Source organism: Rhineura floridana, chromosome 1 (assembly GCF_030035675.1).
Source record: "Rhineura floridana isolate rRhiFlo1 chromosome 1, rRhiFlo1.hap2, whole genome shotgun sequence".
Taxonomy (NCBI): Eukaryota; Metazoa; Chordata; class Lepidosauria; order Squamata; family Rhineuridae; genus Rhineura; species Rhineura floridana.
The window spans coordinates 107,682,407-107,705,370 of NC_084480.1; the positions used below are offsets into that span (position 1 = coordinate 107,682,407).

At 47.0% G+C, this 22,964-nt stretch overlaps 1 protein-coding gene across 1 annotated transcript; it reads left to right on the forward strand.

Annotated features, from left to right (window-relative positions):
- Positions 1-5,441: 5,441 nt before the first annotated feature.
- DMRT3 (doublesex and mab-3 related transcription factor 3) lies at positions 5,442-21,853 on the forward strand. The gene is made up of 2 exons (XM_061628888.1): positions 5,442-6,286; positions 20,245-21,853. The coding sequence occupies exons 1-2, from the start codon at positions 5,800-5,802 to the stop codon at positions 21,207-21,209; spliced, it is 1,452 nt and encodes a 483-aa protein (XP_061484872.1). The 5' UTR covers positions 5,442-5,799; the 3' UTR covers positions 21,210-21,853.
- The last annotated feature ends 1,111 nt before the right edge of the window (positions 21,854-22,964 follow it).

Here is a 22,964-nt window from a genome sequence, read left to right on the forward strand (position 1 = left end):
CTGAACTACAACTCCCTATTGGCCAATAAACGCCAATAGCCAAGGACGATGGGTGTTGTAGTTCAGCAACATCTGGCGGGCCAAAGGTTTCCCATATCCGTCTTAAGCCTTCAAAGTATTGGACGCAGTGGAAATGCTTTCTCCTCTTCCCTAAAAAATCCATAGGATGGGGTTGTATGGTCCTAATCCTACGCTTGCTCAATGCGACTTACTTACTCATAAACACATTTCGGATACTCTCGAGTCGCCTCTTTCGAGATCCAACTTCAGAACTGTGACCTGTTTATTTAAACAAACACAGGCAACAAAGCAAATGAGTTAAAAGAAAAGGGGGAATCCTGCCTTTTGTGGAAACGAATCTAACCAGCCTGGAACTTTTGCATCCTAGAAACAAGTAATTTTCCTTTGTATTAAAATGGAGAGGAGGTGACGAGTTCACCTGAACAAGAAACGTGTCACCAAATATTTGTGAATGGCTGGTGAGCAGTGACCTGTATTAATGCTATTCATTTCCCGAAGGTTTTCCCCGGCTGTTTACCATGCAGCTGGGGTTCATGCGTTCTCCAGATTATATAAACTCTGCGGGGGGGGGGGACTCCTGCCTTTACAGTTAAATGCGTGGCTCATTTCGAGCGCAGAAGGGGTCCCATTCCGTCGAGGCCCTCCCCGGAACCGGGCGCTTCTAGCTTTGTGCCCAGAAATCAGAAGGAGGAGGCGCCACCTCGCAGCCCAGGACACGGTTTGGGCCCCAACGCCCGAAGCTGATGTGACGTGTGGGATCAGAAAAACTCGCATCTTTTTCTTTCCAAACTTCGGGGGGGGGCGAGAAGAGAGAGAAGTGTTTCTATCAGATCTTCTCACACACACGCAGAGCAGTCTTCTCAGAATCCCTCCCGCAGCCGGAGAAATGGCCAAACGGATTTCCTCGCATCAGTTAGTCGGTTTAAAATTAAGACCCTTCAGCGCCGTCTTCTTCTAAAGCGGTTGCAAGGTAAAACAGTGAAAGTTCTTGCCTTGCCCGGAACTATTTCAGTAAACCGCAATCTCTAACGCCCTTAGATTGGAAAATAGTCTCCAACTGAAATGAACGCGCTTCCAAATAAATGTTTAGGAGTGAGGCTGGAGGGGGGGAGGTAATGTTCAAACTGCATTGACAACGGCAAAGGTAATTATTTGGAAATAACATGGACGGATCCTAGCGGAGTTTGTATCTGATACGTATTTTCTTAAGTTCGTGATGAAAGGGAGCACACATACTCGAGACCAGATTTCTCTCCTCTACAACCCGATCCTAGATATGTTTCCAGATGTCCTAGTCCGTGGGAATTTGGTGGGAGCCGGTCTTACTTCTGCGCGAAAAGGCCTCGGCTTTTCCTGCCCATTCCTTTGACTCTCTTCCGCACGCTCACATTTCCTGGGGATGAAAATGAGGGAGCTGGACCCTACGATAGCAAGCTGGCGGGCAGAGCCGAAACTTAACCCGCTTAGAGATCTGTGACAAGGGAAGGACGGGCTGGGACTGCTCGCTGCCTTGTAGAGACGGAGCGCGAGGACGTGCTCGCCGACGTGGCGCTTCAGAGGCCGCCAGGCCTCCGCGCTCGTGGGAAAGAAGACGTGCCGGCGCCCACATAATGGTCAAGAGGCAGCGCCCCTCTGCCGCGCCCCACTGCGCTGGAGGGGCATTCGAGCGCGCTACCCAGGACGCATTCCAAAGGGGCAGTCGCTCGCGCCGCTTCCCTGTGGCCAGACGGGGGTGGCTGGGTGGGGGACTGCGTTGCTGGCCCTCCAATGAAAGCCCCTGGCTGAAAACGCTGCTGGATCCTTTCTACCCGCTGAAAGGTTTCCCAGCCTTCGCTCTGTTTGGGCGGAGACGCCACTGTTGGGCCAGGCAGGCGCTCTTGGCTATAACCCTCCGGCCGTGCCCCCTCTGAGGCTGTACAGCAGTGAATGGCTTAACCAGCGCAGACGCTGCGGCCTCAATGGAGCAAGACAAGTTTTTTTCTCTCTCTCATCCCGCCTCCCCTTTGGCCCGACATCCCGCTTGATGAAGAGTTCTGGTGGACTCCAAAGTTTACTCGCTAGTTTGAGACATTTTGGTTGGTCATCATGAAGGGATTTTGCCCCATTAAACTGGCGGCTTAACTCTTAGCCGTGCCCGCTGACGTGGCCCGCCTCTTCCTTTGCTGAGCAGATTTGGCTTCATCTCTGAGAAAAGTGTTCCTGACCTGCAGAGGGTTGGGGGTAGCGCCCCAGGCAGACGGAACAAGTGGCGGCCCTTGGGGCCCCCTGCCCCGGCTCCACTACACGGCTGGCGGCTCCTGGATTGGGGCGCGCGCGCTTCCTAGCTCGTCTAAAGGACAAAAAGAGCCCGCTCCAATGTGAAGCCGCGTTTCCCTTTGGGCAGGATCAAGCTGTCCGTTACCTATGGACGATCATTGGGAGAAGACAATTCTCGGGAAGGGCCCTTGGGCAGGTTTCCCTCGTCTGGGCGCCTCGATTTCGTGGCCGCCGCTTTCCCATCCATCCCTAAGCGGCGGACCCCTCCGCCGCCCCCCCCCCGGGCGTGATTGCGACCATATGTTTGGCCCATTCATCCCCTTTCAAGCTATTCTTCGGGGCGCTAACTGCTAACACGTTCTAGTCACCTTGAAATTTCCTCCTCTCTTATTATGATTTTTCTTTTCCCAATTAAAAGCTTAACAGCCCTGGAAACGGAGTTCATGTGGTGAAGTTTACCGTGGGCTCTGCTTCTGAAAAGCTTTCTGCTGGGATCCCATCATGTGCTTGACTAAACCTTTTCTGCCCAGAGCAATGGGACTCGCTCTTGTCAGGTGTTGAGTTACAATAGACTCTCAGGCAGGGGAGATTTGACTAACATAAATACGAACCTGGCCCTATAGGGAGATGTTGTCAAATACGAGGGGCTGGAAGAAGGAGAGAGAGAGATTCCCATCCAAAGAGGAGGAGAACAAGGCATCGCTGCACTCTGTCAAACGGCCCGAGGGTTGCAAGCCGGACCCAAGTGAAAGGGTGCCCCCGCCCCGCTCACTTCACAAGAATGCCTTTGCAGGGCCCGCGGGAACTAGGTAGGGGAGAGCGCCAGGCCGACTCTCCGGGGCCACCAGATCGCCCACCCCCTCCCTTTTCCTCGGGGTACAGCTAAAAGCAAGAGGGGCGTCTGGCAGCGTCGCCTGGGCAAGACTGCCTTGAAAAGGAGGGGGTGAGGGTCACCGGGTCCGGGGTTTAACCTGGGAAAACTGTCGATGCCAGGGAAACATCCAGATTCAGGCACCCGCCCCCTCTCCAACCACACATCTGTCTGTTACATCCGTGAGAAATATATCTCTTCCTTTGCCAAATCGATGTTTTTCTCTGTAGTAGTTTTTTTTTAAAGGACCGATATATAATTCGAATCGTTTTGGTGCAGTGTGGATTTGTGAAGTCCCAACGGCTCCTGGGTATATTTCTCTATAGTGATTTTGTTTTAAAACAGGAGTTACAGCGCCTTTCTCTCCGTGCCGCATTTCAAAACGTCATTTTTGAGTTGAATAAAACTTATATTGCTCTCCCTTTGTTTCCAGCCTGCCGCCTTCTCTCAAACACCCCCCCCCATTTTCCATGGGATTCTAACCCCTCATGCTCAGTGAGGCCGCGGGCATCGCTATGAGAACAGGCTGCCGGACTAGACGGGCTTTTGGCCGGATCCAGCCGTGCTCTGCTTAGGTTCTTCGTCGTTCGTTACCTGCACAAAATAGATCCCCCGGCCTCGGTCTTACCAAACCCTATTAACGTTTCTAATGGTTGCATTTCGAAATAAAAGTTTAGATTTTTAAAGGGTTTTTTTGGAGCTTACAAATTAAAGAAGAACGCGATGCTCCATTCCAACCCGTCCACCTCTATTCTGGGGGTGTTTCGGAGAAAACAGCAAGCCACTGAATACATAATAAAGGATACCACAGAAAAGCAGCCAAAAAGCCCGAGTAAAACCGAACAAACAGGCAGTCACGAAAGAGTAGAAACGAGAAAGAACGAATGTTTTATCTTCCATTCCATTTGATAAGAAAACTGGCTTTTGTTTACCAGAACAAATCAAGCGTTTCGGTAACAGCGCAATTTCAGATTGGCACCCCTGTCAGAATCGGATACAACTATATATCATATAGTCCTGCGGAAATATTTTTATAACGTTGTCACGTGTGCGCAGATATTGTATTTAGAATTTGAGTAATTCCACAATCTTTCTTGCCGGCAGTTTCGAGAAACTGATTAGCCAGTCATTAAAAAAAATAATGTTATTAAATTTGATTTTGGACAGGAATGCCTGTACAGGGGTATTTTCCTACAGACGTGTGCTGAGCCAGGGAGCATTTAAAAATCAGGTTATTCGACCCGCAAATCCCTGTGGAGTCCGCAGGACTATGCCAGAGAAACTGATTTGACGATGCAGCCTCCAGCGTGTAAGATTCAAGAACTGTGCAGCTTCCCCCGTCAAAGACACAAACTTTCATGCAATGCACACCTTATTTCTGGCGTTTCTGTTTTAACTTCATTCAGTCTCCCCCCATCTGATAAAATCAGAGAAAGCATCACCATCTGTGCTCTTTCTCTTTCCGGCAAAGGTGGAAACGCAAAGTGAAACTGGTCTGGGTCTTGGTAGCCTTTGCTTATTATAGAAAGCAAGCCTCTTAATATGCCGGGCCAGGACATTTGTAGCAAGGCGATTGCTGGTTAAAAACAGTAATGGCAGGCAAGAAGGAAAGGATTAAGTCTAGAAGTTGCCCTCCTACTTTATTGCAGCTTGTAACCAATCCCCGATCCTCAAAGTTTTAGAGGGGTGGGAAATTAAGCCAATAGCTTTCCAGCAACTCAGGCGGGGGGCGCGTCCTTTCCGCCCAACCCCCTTCCTTTTAGAAGGTACAGGTGCGCCAAGCGTATCAATCAGCAATCCAGTGCGCCTTCACCCTGGCTGGGAGCAAGTGCTATTGGATGCAGTGGGACTACTTTAGAAGTAAAACTGCGTGGGATCGGGCTGTAAACACCTCGCAAGTCAAAGGGGCTTTCAGCGCATGCCAAATAGTTTTGGACTGGAGAGCTCTGCTTCGGCTGAAGCTTGTTGGGCGTGTGTGTGTGAGAGAGAAGGAATGGTTGACTTCAGGGGAAGGGATCTCAACACAGTTCTAGTCTCTGTTACGATTAATCCAGTAAACAGATCCTATTTCTCCTATTATATTATGCGTGCTGTGAAGGGAAAAATCCACGTCGGCCACCTTTCCCCTCTCTGAAATAGGCAAGCACCCCTGCCCGCCCTATAATGCGCTCTTTCCACTCACCGCCGGCCTCTCCCTCCAGCTTTCAAGGAAGGAAGGGCTGCTTCCTAGAGGGGGAGGGGGAGCAATGGGCGAGCCAATCTGCCTGAGACAGGGGGAGAAAGCAAATGACAGGCCCCCTTGGCCACTGCCTCTCCTGAGGAAAGCGGTGAAGCTAAAAAGGGCGGGAGTTGCTCCTCGCCGGGGAGGTTGAGAAGTGCCGCTTCTTCAGCGGAGGGGAGGAGCGTAGGCGGAGAGGCGGAGAAGGCGGGCGACAGACAGACAGACAGAGTGAGCAAATAGCCAGCCAGCCAAGTTGCGCTCGAGCTCCACCGAGAAGGCGCCCAGAGTTCAACCCGGTCTACAGCGGCTTCACTTTCTGCAAAGGCTCGGCCTCTGGAGATGCGGCTGGCGAGCGGCTAACGGCCCTAGGGGCGGCCCGAGAGCTGCGGCCCGCTCGTCCGCTCTGCCGCCCAGGCCAGCGAAGCGCGCCATGAACGGCTACGGCTCGCCGTACTTGTACATGGGCGGCCCGGTGGCTCAGCCGGCCCGGGCGCCTCTGCAGCGGACGCCCAAGTGCGCGCGCTGCCGCAACCACGGCGTGCTGTCCTGGCTGAAGGGCCACAAGCGCTACTGCCGCTTCAAGGACTGCACCTGCGAGAAGTGCATCCTCATCATCGAGCGGCAGCGGGTCATGGCCGCTCAGGTGGCGCTGCGCCGGCAGCAGGCCAACGAGAGCCTCGAGAGCCTCATCCCCGACTCCCTGCGCGCTCTGCCCGCCGGACCACCTGCGCCCGCCTCGGCCGGCTCCACGCCGCCCGGGCACCCCGCAGCAGGGCCCGCGGCAGCTGCCCCCGCCCCGACAGAGGGACCCGGTGGCGCCCCTAATCGTCCCCCGATGGAGCTGGCCGCAGCAGCCGCCCTCCGATGGGCTTCCGAGCAGCCCACCACGGTCCTGCCACCGCAGTTGTCCAAAGCAGGTAGGTGGGTCGAGGGGTGGTGGTGGTGGTGGACTTGGATGACACCCAGAGGCAACTGACGCCTCTGGATTTCTCTAGCTAGGGCCTCGCATCCTACGAGCGTGGGGGTGGACGCGGGGGCTTCAGCTAGAGGCCTGTGAATTCTCCAGAGACTGTAAGGGGTTCACCGGTTTGGGGGGTGTATACAATGGAACCAGGTTTCTGTCGGGAAGCCACCATAAAGACGGCAGTGTCCCTAAGCATCTGCAGACTTCACCACAAAGGAACTGCGGCCAGCTCCTGCGTTCTTAGATGGAGGAAGGAGGAAGAGGGACGCTTTCAGACTTTGAGCTCTTTCATTACATAAGTTACCACCGCTGCATACCTACTTTGAAGTAAGCCCCGTTGACATCGCGGCAAGGCTTACTTGCGAGTAATCCTCTGGCTCAGACTGGAAGAAGATCTACAGAGTCTGGGCCCGACTTGGAGACTCAACGTTCGTTGAAATGATTGAGTAGATTTAGAACTCGGTTCGGGTTGACTCAGTGATACAACTTTCCCTGGATGATTGGAAACCTCATGGGGGATCCCTTGCTGGCGAGTTCTCCTTTACGTTAGTAGTAAGGAAAGACGCAGAGCAAGACCCCAGGGAGGGAGGGAGGGAGGAGATGGTTCACATTGGTATGTGGGGGCTGGATTCGCAGTGGGAAAATGGGTATGTGTTCTGCCCTCGCCTTGGGATGGAATAGAGGGAATTGAAACTAGAATCATCAAGGCGGGAGTCGGACTTTGACCCCCATTGGGAATGCCAGAGGTGGGGAGGTAAGCGCAGCGTCAGCCTTCCCAGGACATGCGGGGAGCGAGGAACGGCGGTGACTTGGTCCTAAAAGCGCCGGAGACTGAACCGGGAAAAAAGGTCCTTCCTGCCATCTCCGAAGACGCTCCGGAGAAAGGAGGAGCGGTGGCATGCCGGGAGACAGGCGGAGGTTCGCTTGCCAACTGGGCCCGGATTTTGAGGAGGGAAGCTACAAACAGAGGCTGCCTTTGAAACCGAACGGAAAGAGTTTTTGCCTTGGGCGCAGGCTGATTGCTGTGATGGAATAGACTGAGGACAGAACTCGTGAAGAAAGTTTAGGGGGCACTTCTTGGTCCTTTTTCGGCTTCTGGATTGCCAGCAGCCGTGCGTGCGTCCGCTTCCCCGAGGGATCAAGTTCGGCTTCCAGCCAGGGAGCTTCAATTGGAAAGAGGCAGCCCTGGTGGTATCGCTCGCGTCCTCCTCCTTTCTTCAGCGGCGTGGCTTTTTTTGTGTTTAGAAAGAACAACTCCGTGGACTAAGAAACTGAAGTGGGAAATTACCCCCGCTACGATTCAGCTTTTTTTAAAAAAACGCAGTGTAGAGAAACAGGCCATTTCTCCCGCAGCACCATCCTATATGTTTTTACTCAGAAGCAAGCGCCCCTGTGTTCAGTGAGGCTTACTCCCAGGTAAGCATGCACAAGACTTCAGCCTCAATCCGCTTCCCACCTACGGTCACTTAACTCGCCCACGTAGAAAGGGGTTAGGGTATCCTCTACCTGCCCCATCAGGATTCAAGGGGCATCTTCCTCAAGCCATTTGAAATCTTGTGTTTCAGCATATTTTGGTTTTCCTCATTCCTCAGGACGTTGCTCAGACACGTGTCGTGCGGTTTAAAAACCTAGAAGAAAACACGCGTAACGATAGAAGCACGCGGTGTGCTGCAGGCCTGTGCAGACTGACTTGGCGTAAGTCTGACTGAACTTTCCAATCCACATTTGCGGCATCGGCTTGAGCCTGTCGCTGTTCTGACCGCAGGTCGATGTCCCTTTGCCCTTCAGGCTCCACCCTTTCGAAGCGCTTTGAAACTGAGTCGCGGGGGCTTACAGGCAATAAGCCCTAAAGGCGGCGGGGCCAGATTAAGGATCAAGGGCTTTTCAGACCGGCTGAGCCAGACTTAGAGACCTTCTAAAAGCGACTTTACTGATTCTCAATGGTCTGGCGAAGCAAACTATCCGCTACAGGTATATTCGTTCAAAAAAAAAAATCTAGTTGGCTTCAGGAGCCGAGGCGGACCCTCTCTCGGACCAGTTTGCGTCTTTCCAGTGCCTAGGAGAGGCTCTTTAAGGAAGTAGAGGCTTTAATAGTTGGAAGAACAGGCTATCTAGCTAGCTATCTGGATACATACACATATCTATATCAAAGATTGCAACAGAGAGAGTGAAATTGGCGCGCGTGTGTGTGAACGATTGTGAAAGCGCTTCAACTGCCATTATTTTTAGCATGAGTAGGGGAGTGGATATTTCTTTGCAATGACTTGAGTTCATACCCTTTTGGGGGCGGGGGGAGGCCGTGTAAGCCGGCTCTGTCTTTAAAGGGGTCCTGAGTTGAGAAAGCCAATCATTAAGACCTGGCATTACCCACTTGTAAGTCCTATAGAACTCCATGGGGATTGAATGGGCACTTTTAGGATTGTGCTGTATTTAAGCCGGTGTGTCACTTCTAAATCGGCCTAGAATTGCTGGCGGTGAAGTCCATTTTCGGCAGAGTTCAGCGTGCTTCCTGGCTGCACATTAGAGGCTAGAGTTGGACCCTGCAGTCACTGCCCAATCCTACCCACGTTTTCTTGGAAATAAGCCCCACTCGAGTTCCGTAGGCCTTACTGCGAGGTAAGTAGGCATAAGACTGCAGGGTAAGTGCTGTTGCAATTGATGGAAGTCGAAGGACTTCAGGAGCGAGATTGATTTTGCGTAGTTTATGGACAGCAGTCAGAGTGGGCTGTTTAAAACACCGCGTCACCGCCACCAGATTTTTCTGTTGCAGCAACTGAGTGAAACAGAAGGACAGCTTCAGACCAGCAGACCCTGAACTGTATACAACGGAGGAGTAGCTGCGAGTCTAGAGTACTAAAACACCAAATCGTGGTGAAAGTAGAGAACCGTCCCGTGTCCCGTCCCGTTCCGCTGATTCGGTCGCGGCAGCAATCCTGTGGCGCTGCACTCAAGCCCATAGCGAGCAGCTAATGAGTGCAGCATGGAAAGTCGCCCAGGACCCTGCAGCTCCCTGGGAGAGGATCATGGCGTTGATTGACCAGCTCGGCAGCCGCTTCTGAGCGGCGCCTCATCACCTCCACTTCCATTCTGGGGAGTTAATTGGGAGTCACTCCCATCAGGCGGAGTGAACAAGCCATCCTGGCCCACCGGTTCGATCAGGAAATCTACTCTTTTTTCTTTAACAAATGTGATGTTGGCCGTCATCCGTAATAAGCACTCGGTTAGGTCCCCGCAGGATCGAGGCCACAAAAAGACCGGATCAGGTTTCAGAGTGCCCCGCTGGCTGGAGGAGGCAAAGCAGAAATAGCGTTTGCTGCTCAGTTGGAAAAGGAAAAAGGAGGCGGGCAAAGGGGGGACTCCATATAGCTGGAGTGGAGAATGTATAGTGTAGTTTTCTTCTTGACCGTATCTTCTGACTCCATGCTCGCCACCTTCTTTTTTTAATAAAAAAACTAGCCCCCTAGTTTGTATTTATTTAAATTATATCCTGCATTTCCACTATAACAGAGCGTTCAAGGCAATGAACTGCTTTTAAAAAAACAAACTGAAACATTTATAACAATTAAAAGAATTATGCAAAATAACAAGAAGGACCAGTCCGGCACAACAATTTTAAAGCCAGCAGAGTCTGGATAAAAAACACACACACCAAAAACCTGTGGCCCTCTTAAGCATAATCCTCTTGGCTGGACAGCGCGAACTAAAACGGGAAGGAGGCAAACGAGCTTCACGACTGAGGTGCAGCCACTAAAAAGGCCTTCTAGAGCATCCAGACCAGCCCGTGTTGGGGACCTCGTCCTCTTCAGGACGTGTGAGGGTGCGGGTAGGAAGGACTGAATCCATTTAGGGTTTTTAGACATAATCAGAACGGAATAGTGCCCAGAAACGTGTTGGTAAACGACTGCAGTTGTTCTGAAATAAGCCCAATGTACTTGCACGACCATGTTTTCCTCGGTACCAATCCCTGCTGCATTCTGGACCGATTGGAATTGTTACAAAGCTATGGATTTAATGTTGGCGCCCCCCCATATAGGTGACGTTTGCGTTGATACTTTTTTAAAAAAGCTTTCCCACCCTTATTCCGTCAAAGAATTAGAGGCTGCCAATCTATATTTAATTGTTTTTGAGATGATAAAAGGGGCAGGAAGACCGAAGTTCTAAACCACTGTATATCAACTCGATCCTGTATCTAGACTCATTTAAGAAAGCCCCATTGGACTGGGTGGGACTGACTTCCGAGTAAGCCTGCACAGGAAGGGGATGCACAGGAAATTGGGTTTGAGCCACGCTTACCAGTCCAGTAAAACTCGAGGCGCACGACTTTAAAATTGAACTGTATGAGTCTCTCATGAAGATTAATGTTTTCAACTCCTTCAGAGGGGCGATCTTGATCCCCCGTGACGTGTTTGTTTGGAGAATTGGGTACAATACAATCCGGACGACTGAGGGGCGGGATGACTTGATCCGAACGTTGACCCTCCCCCAAGCTGCAGCAGCAGCAGCGAGAAGGGGCACCTTAGCCCATGCGAGGCTGGGACGGCTCGGAGGTCGAGCGGCTTTATCTCGGCAGAAGTACGCTTCGTCGCCCGAGGCTGGGCTGTGCTCCGCGCCGGGCTCGTGGCCTTCCTCCTCGCCTGTCGTGCAAAAGGTCGTGGCGAGGTGAGGCCGCTTTTGCCCATCAGGCCCCGGTGCCAGAGGGCTCCTCTGCAGGGTTTCTGTAACGAAACGGCGGGAAGGGCTGGGTCGCTGGAGCGCCATCCTGGAGGCTTGCCTTTGCCCCCAGGCCTGCCCCCGCCCTCCGCGACGGGGAACTTTTGCGGCCCGACCCCCAGATTTGCTCCAACAGAAGGAAATGGAGTAAACAGAGTTAGAACAGCACCCTGCTTTTCACACAAGTAAGAGTACGATCCGTTGTCCCCATTAGGGCTTCCCTTTTAGTAGGCACGTACAGGGGCAGCTTCTCTTAACGCTGTTTGTGCCACCTATGGATGTTGTCCATGTGGATATAGACGGCAGGGAAGCAGCGTCCGGCCCCGGAGCGAAGCAGAGAGGGGCGTTTAAATGAGACGATGTTTCTGCCGTCGGAAGGAATTGCATAGTGAATAATGCCGGGGTGAGGGTTACTGCCGTTTATGAGGGGAGTAGCATGTTTTGTGGAACTAGTACGATCACTACCGGGCAAGTGGATCGAGGTTGCCCTCTTCCATTCCGGTTTAATCTTTATTATAGCCTTGAGAAGTCCGTCGGCTGCGCTTCCCGGGAGATCAGTTCGCTTGATCCTGCAGCCCTCCTTTGAAGACAAGACGCAGGTCGCTTCTGCAACATAGTTCAGATGCCCCTGATTGAAGGCAACTTGCACCTGGATCCCAAACTTCTGTTCGCCGGGAAAGGAGCGTTTTTTTACTTCACTAAGCGGCCTTGAGCCCGAACTGGGTTCGAGGTTGCAAATCTAAGGATCGGCCCGCCTCAGGTAGCCTGTGGTCCCAAGCCCACGTTTTCTCAAATGCCAAGGCTCTTCTGTCTATGTTGCTTTGGAATGGACTCAAGTCTTTGTGGTTACTTTTGTGTAACGGTGTGTGTGTGGTTTCCCAAGTAAAGTTGGTGAGTGAGGTAGCACAGGGCATGCCTCTTTTTTTTTTTACTACTGCTCTGGCACTTCCGTGCTGGATTGTGGCGGGGAACTTTTCAGGCAAGTGCCCCGCCCCCAACTTGGGGCTCCTCTTTTTCTACAGGAGAGCGCAGGTGCGGGTGGACCGTCAAGCGGACTAGCCCCTTGGGAATCCCCTGTCCTTGAAGGTGGGACGAAGGGGCTCGGCGCCCGCACCAATCTCCCGGGGCATCCCATTTGGTGCTCAGGGAGGATTTGACGCCATCCTAAAAGGCTTGGGGATATGTGCCCGTTTCTGCCTCTGAAAAGCATGGCCGGGATGAGACATATCCAAAGACTCCACCTAAACGGATATTAGGTCTTTTTCGACGTGGCTTCATCCGTGGGTGAGGAAGGTTGCGGTCTCCCCCAAAATGATATGGAACCAGAAAACACCGCTGAGTCAGCCCAATGGGACGTGCTCCGAGTAGAAATGGTCTCAGGGCGGGGCCCGCCTCAGAGCACCAGGGAAGGTTGGTTTGTTCGCATCTGAAAGAATTTGGCAAGCGAGGCTGAAGCTGGTTCTCAGTTCCTTTATTTGTCGATGGAGATGTAAAAAAAAGTTGCCGGACCGGCTGGGCGTTTAGATGTTGTTCGGCTTACCTGCAGAAAAGTCGAGGCTAAAGGAAACAGTGTACCAAACAACAGAAGCCCAACCACTGGGCCGATTTCTAGGGATTCGAGTTTGTTTTTTTGGGGGGGGGGAGGTCATTACTGTGGTACACACGACCGATTGAGAAAGTGACTTCCAGATCGTTTGGGGTTTTAAAAAAGCATAATGTGAATCCCGATTAATGGATCTGAGCACATTATTGGAGAACTGTGGGTAGGATAGCAACCCTCCATGCCCAGGGAAGAGTGTTTCACACTTGTGGAGGGTAAACTTCAAAACAAAACCTCACCCTTCCCTATTAATTCAAAAGAACTATTCCCACTTGATTTTTTTTTCCAATTACACCTTTGGAAATGCACTCTACCCAATAAGCATGATTTTAAAGTGTTGTGTGGTGCTTTTCCAATTTGCCACTGTACCTGCAAGCATTTTGACTGCAGCTAAAAGGAATCTTGGGGGAAAGTGTTGGAAATATGCTCAGGAGTTACATTCCCCAGTTGCCCTCTCCTCTACTACTTTCAAGTAAACATGCTTAGGCAGGCGGCCTTCAGTTTTCAGCAAGCAAACCAAGGCTACAATCCAAAACAGGCTTACTGGAGAGGACTGCTGTAGTTCTGTTTGCACTTATCTGGTGTGACAAGAGCAATTCCTATTTGGTTCTTTTTGTGTACCTAAGGGGAGATAGAGAGAGGGTCCTCCAGCTGTCCTTCCCTGTGTTCCTCTACCTGTCCTCCTTCCATTTATACACTCAGGGAGCTAAACTCACTTCATCCTCTCCTCCCTCCTTTCTTCTGGGACCATCCAAGGGAGAGCAAACATCTTGTTGCAGAGTAGTGAAATTAGATATTTAAGTGTCTGAGTGAGCTTCATGTATTTGAATCTTTGCTAAAGATTACACCTTCCCTGTGAATTAGCCAGACAGAGACTTTAAGCTTTAAAATAAGAAATAACTACTTTATTATGGATGTACACACTTGATAGGAAAGATTTCTACATCTAGCTAGCTAAGTTGGAGATGCAAACACTAAGCCTAGTGTTTGCCCTCATGCTTGGAGGAGAGGGAGAGACGAAGAGAAGATGTCTGCTCTCCCTCTCAAGAGAAAGGAGAAGAAGGAAGGAGATGTGGTCAACATCCTATGCATATCAGTCTAACAGGAAGGGAGAGATAGCAGGAGATCAAAGGATAGGTATGCAGAGCTTGGAAAAGTTACTTTTTTGAACTACAGCTCCCATCAGCCCAATCCAGTAGCCATGCTGGCTGGGGCTGATGGGAGTTGTAGTTCAAAAAAGTAACTTTTCCAAGCTCTGGCAGGTCTCCTCTCTAGCTACCCTTTTTTTAACCCCATGCAGCCTCAACTCTCGAGTTCAAGTTGAACCACATATCCCAACACCTCTCCCTTATGTCTCTGTTCCCTGAAGGGCATTTCACCTCCAGCTTAGCTAAAACTAGAGCCTTTCCTGTCATGTATGAGTTTCTATCAATAAAGTAGTCTTTTCTGATTTTACTAAGTCTAAAGCCTCAGTTATTCAAAGCAAGGTAAAAGCTTGCTTTCTCTCAGTTAAACCACACACACATTCTTCACAGAGAGGCTGAGCAAGCTACACTGAGGTAAACTCTGCTAATTTTACCAGTACTCTAACACCTTTGAGTAGTTATTGCATAAGGATGGAGCTCTAAATCTCACCAAGCTGAGTGGAGTTTATTCCTGTTTAAACATGCCTAGGATTGTTCTGTAGGGCTGTAACCCTGTGCACATTTGCTTGGGGCTAAAACCTCTGGAAGAAAATGGGATTTCCTTCTGAGTACGCATGCATAAGACCAGGAAGCCTGTTTATCTTAAAGAGGTTTGGTGATTGTCTCTAATCAAAAGGGTGTGGGTAAGTGAAATAGCAAGGCAGAAGCTTCTAGATATAAAAGCAAAATAACCACCTGCCAGCAACAGACTCTGTCCTTAGAATATGTCTTTCTGCTCCAATCTGTCTCTAACTTTGCCAGTGGTGTGTGTGAATATAAACTGAGATACAGAGAACTCAGGCACATCTCTCCTTTAAGGATCTTCCATCCTATTAAATGTGGTTAGCAGTTTGTCTCCAATCCACTGAGGATTTTAAGGCCCAGGATGTATTGATTTCCTGTCTTCTGTGGGGAAAACTCCAGTCCTTCTCCCCCTGCCCCCCCTGAAGATTTTGCCACTGATTTTAAAGGAAAGAATTTATTGAATCACAATTTTTGATTGCACAGAAATGGCAATGTAGAGATCACTCTCCTTTCAAAGGGAAATGTAATTGTAAACTTTTACATTCAGTCCCATAGTTAGAGAGGAGTGAGAGAGATCCTAGGGGAGTCTTGCATCCTGTTGCAAAGATGTGTTTATGACTTTTCTCCTATTTTGTCCAGCTTGAATAAATGGAAATATACTTAAAATATTCTTAAGTGTTCTAAAGTAATATATTTGTTATACTGTTGTTTAGAACATCTGTCTAAAGATTCTAACCCTTCATAAGAAATTATTTCTTGGAAAATAGCCTTCCATTCTAATGGTTTGGTTTTTAAAACAAAATATATGAATCACCTGTACCTTCTCCAGTGCCTTTGCTATGAGTTTAAAGCGGAGAAGTGAAATTCAGAAGAAAGTTGTGATGAAAGCAAGTTCTCTTTTGTTCAGCACCTTGTTTTTAGAAGTGTCAATGCTGTATTTGGAATTACTCTTGTAGTATAATGCTCTCTGAATAGTTCAATACACAAACTGGACAAGATAAAGTAATTACAGTTAAATCAATCTTGTCCTGGAGAAGTTACCTGAAACTGAAATCCACAGTTGGGCAATTCCTTTATTGGGACCAGCCAAGAGGCCACAAAAGTGTGGCAAGCATTTAGATTCTCCAGAACTCTCAATCAGACAAGATGTTACACAAAGCAGGGGGTGGAGGGGGCAAGGGGGGGAATACACAAAAACTAGGTTGATGTAGCCATGAGGTTGACTTCTGGACTCATTTCCAAGATGGAGACTGCAGGCTGAATAAGTCTTCTTTTTCTCCTTGGAGTTTAATAATGCCTGAATAAGTCCATTGCAGGTGCTACAGATATCAGATTACACATCTAGGATTCTGGGATAAAGAAGCAATGGCTGTTCCCTATCTCAGAGAAATTGAAGTCTGGCTTGTAACCCAGACCCACATCAAAACAAAATGTAACCCAGCACCCTGCACTGAAGTAAGCCTCCTTGATAGTAAGTGTATGTGTTGATTTCAGTGGAACATAGTTTAGTATGCTTGGGTTGACAAGTCAGAGGGTTCCTTTAGACCATACAACATCTTGAGAAGAACACCGTCTCTACAGAACTAGATGCAGTAGTAACTAAATAGTGAGATGTCATGCTAACATCTGTTTAAATCAAAGCAGGGTCCCTTAACCAGTTTTATATCTTAGACAGTATGTATAGAAAATCTCTCCAGAGAAAATTTATTATAATTGCTCTAGTGAGATACCATTACATACTCCACAGTTAAAAGAAAACCTTAGCCATTTTTCCTTTTTAGTCCCAACAAAGTCAATTGACATTTTGGTTGGTTGTGATAAAGAGATTTGAGATTTTTTGCAAAATAAAAGTGGCAATTTAATCTTTAGCCATGCATGCTGATGTAACTTCCCTGTTCCTCTACTTAGCTTATTTGGTGGGTTTCTCTCTGAGAAAAGCTAATTTATTTGGCATGCAGAGAATTGACAAATAGTGCCCTGGGAGATGACAACTTGCTGTGAAATGTAGTGATGCTTTGTCCCTGCGCATTCTACACCACTGTACTACATCTCCCATAATCCTTGATCGTTGGCCATGCTGGTTGGGACAGATGGGAGTTGGTCCAACTACATCTGGAGAGCCACAGGTTCTCCACTCATCCTATGAGATTCACTATCTTAACTGATAGTGTGAGTTTTGCATTCCAGACAATAATAACCCTGGAGGGCTGCATTGGCCTCTCCATCACTTTAGGAAAGGTACTGCTAGAGGCCTAGAGATTTCAAGCTGGATTGGGAGGAACATGGCCTGAAAACAGAAAGTCCTCTTTGAGCTGTAAGAAGTTTATAAATGTGATGGATAGAAGCACTCTTGACACACGCTCCCCTCCTCTGATATATGAACGTCCCACTTTAAAAGATTACAGTAATCATGGGAGGACAGTGTAAATCGAATCAGATAGCAATAACTTTTAGGGAAGGTCAGGCTCAAGTGAAATGTTACCAGGCAACAGGCATTTTGTTTGCAAAATACAATCAAGGAGCATTGACGAGAAATCCTTTCCTGCCAGCTAGTCAGCACTTTCTGCTTAACAGCTTTCGGGGGAGGGAGCACTCCTTGGGCTAGAATGCTGCTTCTTAAAAAGCAGGGCAGGTCTTGATGGCTATCTCTCTGAGAAGTAGGACAAGAAGGTTCAGAGCCATCAAAACTGCACTGTTTTGGCATATGGCATTCAATCTGTATATGCTGCTTTTAGGGTGAACATGTAAGTATTCTAAACTGTAATAAGAAGTGGTGTAGATGGTGACACCTTGAATTGTGGATGGTGCTGAAGGCTGCAAATGCATCAAGCACAAATGTTTGTTTCTGGTGGGATAAATTCAGATATATATTCAGAATTGTTGATTTTCCTTAGCAGATCCAGTAGGGTACATCGTGTCAAAGGCTTCCCACATCAGTGAGAAATATTAATAAGCTTGAGGCTATGTAAAAAATATTAAAAGAAAAGAAACAAAATATGTTTTAAAATAAGTGAGAGTGGAAATCAGTTGATGCATTTTCCCTTTTTGATTCTCATAAATAACTCTGTGTGACTTTCTTTCCTTTTGCTATCCATGTGATTATCATTTACTATTTTAGCTAAAGGAGATGCTTCACTATTTTGTGGGAAGCTAGTGGGATTGGAGGTGGGTTCATAATCTGTCTTGGACATGTTTTAACAAACTTTATTCAATTTTAGAAAATGCAGAACTGATGTGTGAATATAGTAATCACAATCGTGTGTGGAATCTATGGTGCAAAACAATTTCATTTCATGAAAAAAACAATATATTTTAATCATCGTGACCTCTAAACAAAGTTAGATTTGGACTAACACTCTGGATGACTTCCAGTTTCAATGAAGAATTAACTGATTAGGATATAATTTGATATATGCAAGGCAACATGAAGTTCTTCAGATGTAACTGCTACTCAGATTATATATGAATACAAATGGTTTCAGTTACTACATAAGTTCCTAACTAAGTCTGCAAGAACTTCCTCAATTTCCATGTTAAGAATAAAAAAACAAAAAACAAAGTATAGAACAAATTATTCTCAGAAATATCTAGTTTTCCATTTCAAAATAGTTTTCTTGACTAACCAGTGTAAGAAAAAGTTGTATGTAACATGAAAACTTACATAGTATATTCTGAATACTGAGCGGTTCTAATAAAAATGATTATTTTACCAACCTTGGCAATGTTGTTGTAATGGGCAAACATGCCCACTTAATTTTGTATTAACTATTTCTGATATATAAATGACCTCATCATAAGCCTTTTTCTCTCACTTTAAATAAGTATAAAATAAATAATGCAAAGGCCAGCAGGGGGCTGCAGACTATTCTATTACACCCCAGACCTCCTAAATGGAATATCAGAGTACTGTATTTAATTTCAAGAACAACAAAAATATTGGTATAATTATTAACATGATGTGTTTCATTGAAACCACACTGAAAATGCTGTAAGCCTAATGATTCTCCTATGTAGTTCATTGTTTTGAGTCCCCTACCCCCCCCAAAAAAAATTAGTGATGAGAGAGTACCAGATGTATATGAGTTCAAACAGAGTGCATCTTTCTCTGTTTCCCACCTTGAGAGCAAAACAGAATGAACATAACAGGATGGTCTTATGTTCCTCTGGTATAGAGTTCAATGTCTAGAGAGCATAAAACAAGACTGTGTACATGTACAGGGTGTTTCTTTGCTGCTACTTCTTGGTTATTTAAGCAGTGACAACTTACTGCACATGCATCAAGATACAAGATAAGCAGTTTTTGCCTAAATAAAAGAATGTTGAGAGGGCATCCAAGAGAAAATTCCCTTTGTCAAGTCCATTTGTGTTGTCTATGACTTTGTCATGGAAAAGTGCAGCTTGTTGAACTCTACAGACAAATCAAATAAAGGAAAAGTACAGGATTAGCATAGAACAGTAATTTGTATAGCTACCATAGTCAGGCTGGTGAGGAGCAGACACGGCCCTTGTTGGAATATATGTGGTTCAACTCCAACTTGTGGCTTGAGGCTGCATGGGGTTAAAAAGGGTAGCTGGAGAGGAGACCTCTTGGTTGCTAGACTATACCTGTCCTTTGATCTCCTGCTGTCTCTTCCTTCCTGCTAGACTGATATGCAAAGGATGTTGATCACAGTTCATTCCCTCCTTCTTACTTCTTCTTTCTCTGGTGAGGGAGAGCACATATTCCTTTGTCTCTCCCTCTTCCCCAAGCATGAGGGCAAGCACTGGGCTCAGTGTTTGCAGCTCCAACTTAGCTAGTTAGCCAGATATAGGACTCTTTCCTATCAAGTATGTACTTCCAGAATAAAGTAGTTATTTCTTATTTTAAAGCTTAAAGTCTCTGTCTGACTAATTTGCAGGGAAGGTGTAATCTTTAGCAAGGATTCAAACACGCACACATAAGCTCGCTCAGAACTCTCCGTTCCCAGCATCTCGACTCTCCTACAGCCCTAGTGCCTCTAATAGTTGTGTAGAAGAGGGAATTTCAGCAAGTGTTACCGTGTCTTCTTTTTCATCTGGCCACCCTAACTGGATTGTGGGTGTGGCTCTTTTGGCCAAAGACATGGGTGAAGCTGAAGGAAGCAGGAAAAAGTGTAAAGGAGATTGCTAACTGTGTTGAGAATACAGCAGCATAAAACTGAGTCCAGTGGCATGTAGGTTGTCCGAGTGCCTCAGATTGGGCTAAAGTTAATCCTTAGACTCCAAAGTGGCCTAATTTTTCAAATCTCTCTTCTAATGTCAATGGTGTCTGACAAAGAAGTATTAAAACCTAATGTTATCTTGACCCACAAATCACTCTTGCATCTTGGCAGATTTAGACCCATTGAAGAAGCTGAAATGTAATCTGCTACAAGTCTTCTGGCAGCACTGATTTGCAGACTATAGCTGTACTAGTCTCAATGGTTATGAAAAGGAAGATTCATATTTCTTATGAAGGGGAAGTTTTTTTAAAAAAGAACATTCGCATTGAAGGAATGATTTAGGAATTATGGGATGACCCCCATTGGTTTTTAGATGATCCAGCCCTTTGATTCTATGAAAGGGCACTGTAGTAGTGCAAGGAAAGGGATGGTGGTATTTAATAAATGCTATAAGGACTAGCAGATTTGGACAGAAAGGTTTCTTTGTTTCCATCTCTAATTTGTTGTGTTCATAACAATACTCAAGTTAGTACATAAGGAAAAGCACCGAAGAGTGGTTGCCAATCAGTAGATGGACCAATTGTCTGATTCTATTGCAAAGCACCTCCTTTAATACTTGTTGAAATCTGAAACTTTTCCTTCAGTGCTTTCCATATTAAGAGAACTGTCTACAGCCATTTCTGACATAACAAAGCTGCCCTCTGTTTTACAGACATGACCGAAGAACGACTGGGTGACACCAGCGGAGCAGACAGTGCTGAGACCTATAGTGACAAAGACACTGACCAAAGGAGTACCCCAGATTTGACAAAGCCCAAGAGCAGTTTCACTCCTGAGAGCCCAGAGATTGTGTCTGTGGATGAAGGAGGTTATGCCATCCAGAAAAACAGTGGGAGCACCGACAGCAGGCCTGAGAGCCCCAAATACCAATTGGAGCAAAACCACCTCCTGATCGAAGGTCCATCGGGGACAGTTTCTCTTCCTTTTGGCTTGAAAGCCAACCGGCCACCCCTTGAAGTGTTAAAAAAAATCTTCCCCAACCAAAAGCCAACCGTGCTAGAATTAATCTTGAAGGGCTGTGGGGGTGACCTGGTGAGTGCTGTTGAGGTCCTTCTGTCAAGCAGGTCCTCAATAGCTGGGGGAGACAGAACTTCTGCAGAATCGGAAGGTCTGGTTTTGCCTTCAAATGGTCACCTGTTTGAACACACTCTGAGTTCCTATCCCATTTCTTCCTCAAAGTGGTCTGTAGGGTCTGCCTTTAGAGTCCCAGACACACTGAGGTTTTCTGCTGACACTAGTAATGTTGTGCCAAATCCATTGGCTGTCCCCTTACAGCATCCATTCCCACAGCCACCTCGGTACCCACTGATGTTGAGAAATACTTTGGCAAGAAACCAGCCCAGTCCATTTCTACCCAATGATGTTACTTTGTGGAACACCATGACACTGCAGCAGCAGTACCAGCTGAGGTCTCAGTACGTCAGCCCTTTCTCCACTAATTCCACCAGTGTCTTCCGAAGTTCTCCTGTGCTTCCTACACGCCCATCAGAAGATCCTAGAATTTCCATCCCTGATGATGGATGCCCAATTGTGTCAAAACAGCCTATTTATACAGAAGATGACTATGATGAAAGATCTGACTCTTCAGACTCTAGAATACTAAACACATCTTCCTAGAATGACAATTCACAGTGATATTTTGCAATGTGGCAGAAAAATAAGGAATTATGATCCGTGTAACTGTATTTTTAAAAAGTGACTCTGCTTGTTATTATCCTTTAGCAATAAGACATAACTTATTTTATTTCTTGCACTTCACTGGAAAATGCCAAATAGCTACTACTTCATGGCTTTAGTGCTGAATGTTTGTTACAGAAGAAAGATTAATTTTAAGCATAGTTGTGAGAAACCTGGGACTGTGGAACATTTTAGAGTGGAACAATTGGGAATGTTGATATTGTACTTGAATGCAGTGTTCAAAAAAGAGGACTCCTCAGGATATAAGATATTAAAAGCAAATAATTCACTAGCAAGTGGACTGAATGGGGACCTTGTTGACAATAATCATCCTTGGGTTAAAACCAAGTGCTGTGAAAGACTAAGAGTGAACCATTTCCATGCTTGGACACTTTTTGGAGATACCTTAAACACTATTCACATGGCTAGATGGAAACATGTATAACATAAATGTAAAGTCAAATGCAGCTGTGAATTGCATGAAAATGTATTGTGAAAAATGAATACATGATTAAACATTTGTCGGGTTAATGTAGCATGCTAAGGACTCTAGGGGCAAAAATAAACTTGGATGATGATCTTGGGTTTTTTTTTTTACATCATTTGTATTTGTAAGAGAGACTGCCCATATGGACAGAATGCCAGATTATTTACAAAGCTTATAAATGAGCCTGGTTTTATTGATAAGTCTGGAACTAGGACAACTGGTCTGAGCTGAAACCTGGGTGTGTACATAACTGGTGGGGACAAATGATTGGAGTTTAGCTGAGGATAGCAGAGAATTCAGTATTGGCAGTATGTTTACACTAGTCCAATTAAATATCTTGATGGCCTTTAATACCAGTAAGTATTTACAGTTGCCATACAAGCTTTTTAAAGGCTGCTTCATATGTCTGTCTGAATGGCTAAAACTCTCATGCAATTATTTTAATATCCAATTTTCTTGTGGGCTGTCTCTGTCTGGCATTACCCCCACTCCAAATGTGGGAGTATCCCATTATTGCATTAGATCGAAAAAGGGCAGAGAGCGGACTGGGTGAGGGGAGACTTATATTGACCCACAAGTCCAGACTGTACCTATGACCAATCCAGCTGCAATGTGGAAAAGAGTGCTTATGGGCATGGGAAAGTAGCCATTTCTGCCTCATTCTGTTTTGCTGTCATGTTGTTGCAGACCTTTATGGTACTACTTGGTATAGAGTAGGGGTGATGGTGGAAGGAGCATACCTCTAATTGCTATATAATGGGGGGGGAGGGAAAGACAATAGAAGACGGCTATCATGATCAGGGGATCTTGTGTTTCATGGGGGACCTGGTGGGTTACTACTGGTGGTGTCTATACATATGCTGGGTGAGATGGACCTTGAGACTGATTCAGATAGGTGGTTTTCCTCTACATAATGTGGGATGTCTCAAACAGAGATTAATTGGTTAAGCTTATTGTCTGAGGGTGCTATAACTTTTGAAAGGTGAAATGCCCTTCCCTAGTGTAATGTGGCTTGGGTACAGCTGAATCAGGTGAATCAGTTCCTCCCTCTTGAGGTGTGTGGTAACAGACTGGGAAGTGTAGGCTTTATAGCTTTTGAGTTCTTCCATGTGTAGCATTTGGTTTAGAAAGTCAAAGAAACAAAACCTTATCTTCCACTGGATTTTTGCTTCTTGGAACCTTCTGATGGCAAACAGGACAAAAGAGTT